Below are 1,752 nucleotides of genomic sequence, written 5' to 3'. Positions count from 1 at the left end.
AATGTATGTTGAAAATTGTGTTGTTTAAGGGAAATTTAAGCAAAACCCCTCTTTACCCCACCTCTGTTTGGGTGCATGATATATGCCTTGGTACGTTCATTGATTCAAAGATCTTTGAAGCTCCTCTTCACTAATTATGATTTCTCAAGTCTGGCTTTTGAGTCCTTTTCGCATTATTTCCTTGTGCACGTACAGATCGAATTACCGTTGAACAAAGGTGGTATTGCAAACCAACAGCTTGCTGCTCACTGTTTCTATCGAAACCAGGTTTCCCAGCTGACCTTTATTGAGAAAAGAAGGTAGGAGGTGTTCGTGTTGAAGCGAAGTGATAAATCTATTGCTACTTAGTAATCCTACCATTTCTTGGATTCCAAATAGCAACAGTCTTTAGATGTTAGGGATAGAGTGACGTCAAGATGGTACCACATATGTGATGCTATACCTTGTCGTTGCTTGTGGTCAGTCAAAGCAATATACACACTTTCCTCACTAGCTACAACTAAGCAATGCATGCATATTTAATAGACGTGGCTGCGTACGTAAGATTGAGCTGAAATAACTTTCATATTCAATTCAATATTAATCTCTTAAAACCACTGAACATTTTTTCCTTAATTCAATTTTTTGCCTTCTTAAGAAATATAATTTTTCTATATACATATTGCATACGGATAGTTCTAGCATATGCATTTGACCCGAACAATGCAAGCCGGTGCCGATTGCCGAGGGACTAGGAAAGCCACTAGCTAGCTAGGCCTGGGTTCCATCAGCCATCAGTTATGTGCTTTCGTCTGCTTATATTGGTTTTTAGCTTGCTCTTTAATTTGTTTTTTTTTTAATTTCTCCCTCACTTTGGACCTTTTGTCTCGGGCTAAGTTAGCTCTGGGAGTGTGCAAGGGTCTTGCAGGTTCACCACACAAGTTTCATCACTCCAGTAGCCCACTCGACTCTTATAAGCACCAGCAGAGGCAGCAAACACTACAGAACACAGCCACCATGAACGGAGGAACGCAGTTCTACTTCATCGCCGTGGCCTACGGCCATCTCTTCTCCGGCACCGCCGGTGGCTCCGGCGGTGACGAGCCGAGCCACCCATGGCACCCCAAGTCGGCGCACGAGGCCGACGCCGCCCCAGCCCCGCGCAGGAAGCCCGCGTCCCGCAAGAACGACCCCGGGGAGGGGCCCTACCCGTGCCCCGTCTGCGTCCGCCGCTTTCACTCCGAGAAGGCGGCCCACGGCCACATGCGCAGCCACCCGAACCGACCCTGGCGTGGCATGGAGGCGCCGCGCGAGCCGGATCCGGCGGCCGCGGACGGGAAGCTGTACCCCTACCAGTGCGAGCACTGCGGTGCCCCGTTCAAGACGCGCCAGGGGCTGGGTGGCCACCGCGCGAGCCACAACGGCAAGAAGGGCTGCTTCTGGCTCTCCCAGAACAACGCCGTGGCAGCTGAACCGAGGCCCGTGTTGGATGTCGACCTGAATGACCCGGTGCTGGAGCAGGAGGAGGAGGAGGAGGAGGAGGAGTAGGCCCGCTGGAGAGCAGCTAGGGCTCGATCGATCGACGATGTGCTTGCGTCTTAATCTAGCTTGTTCTTTCTTTTCTGCGTTTCTCTCTCTTTGGGCTTTGGTAGATCGGTTTCATCCCTGCAAAACTTTGTTTGGGTTTTAGTTTGGAAGCTTAACCGTGTGAGTATGTAAGCTCGATCGACCGATTAAGTAAAGAACGCAAGCTGTTAAGAATACATCTTTGTG

General features: G+C 49.8%; 1 protein-coding gene across 1 annotated transcript; it reads left to right on the top strand.

Moving 5' to 3' along the window:
- The first annotated feature begins 996 nt into the window (after positions 1 to 996).
- Positions 997 to 1,527, top strand: LOC133927819 (zinc finger protein ZAT2-like). The gene has a single exon (XM_062374204.1). It carries the CDS (start codon positions 997 to 999, stop codon positions 1,525 to 1,527), a length of 531 nt encoding a protein of 176 aa, XP_062230188.1.
- The last annotated feature ends 225 nt before the right edge of the window (positions 1,528 to 1,752 follow it).

The sequence above is a fragment of the Phragmites australis genome, chromosome 8 (genome assembly GCF_958298935.1).
Source record: "Phragmites australis chromosome 8, lpPhrAust1.1, whole genome shotgun sequence".
Taxonomy (NCBI): Eukaryota; Viridiplantae; Streptophyta; class Magnoliopsida; order Poales; family Poaceae; genus Phragmites; species Phragmites australis.
The sequence above is the reverse complement of the archived record's forward strand: the minus strand, read 5'-3'. Positions and strand labels throughout refer to the sequence as shown.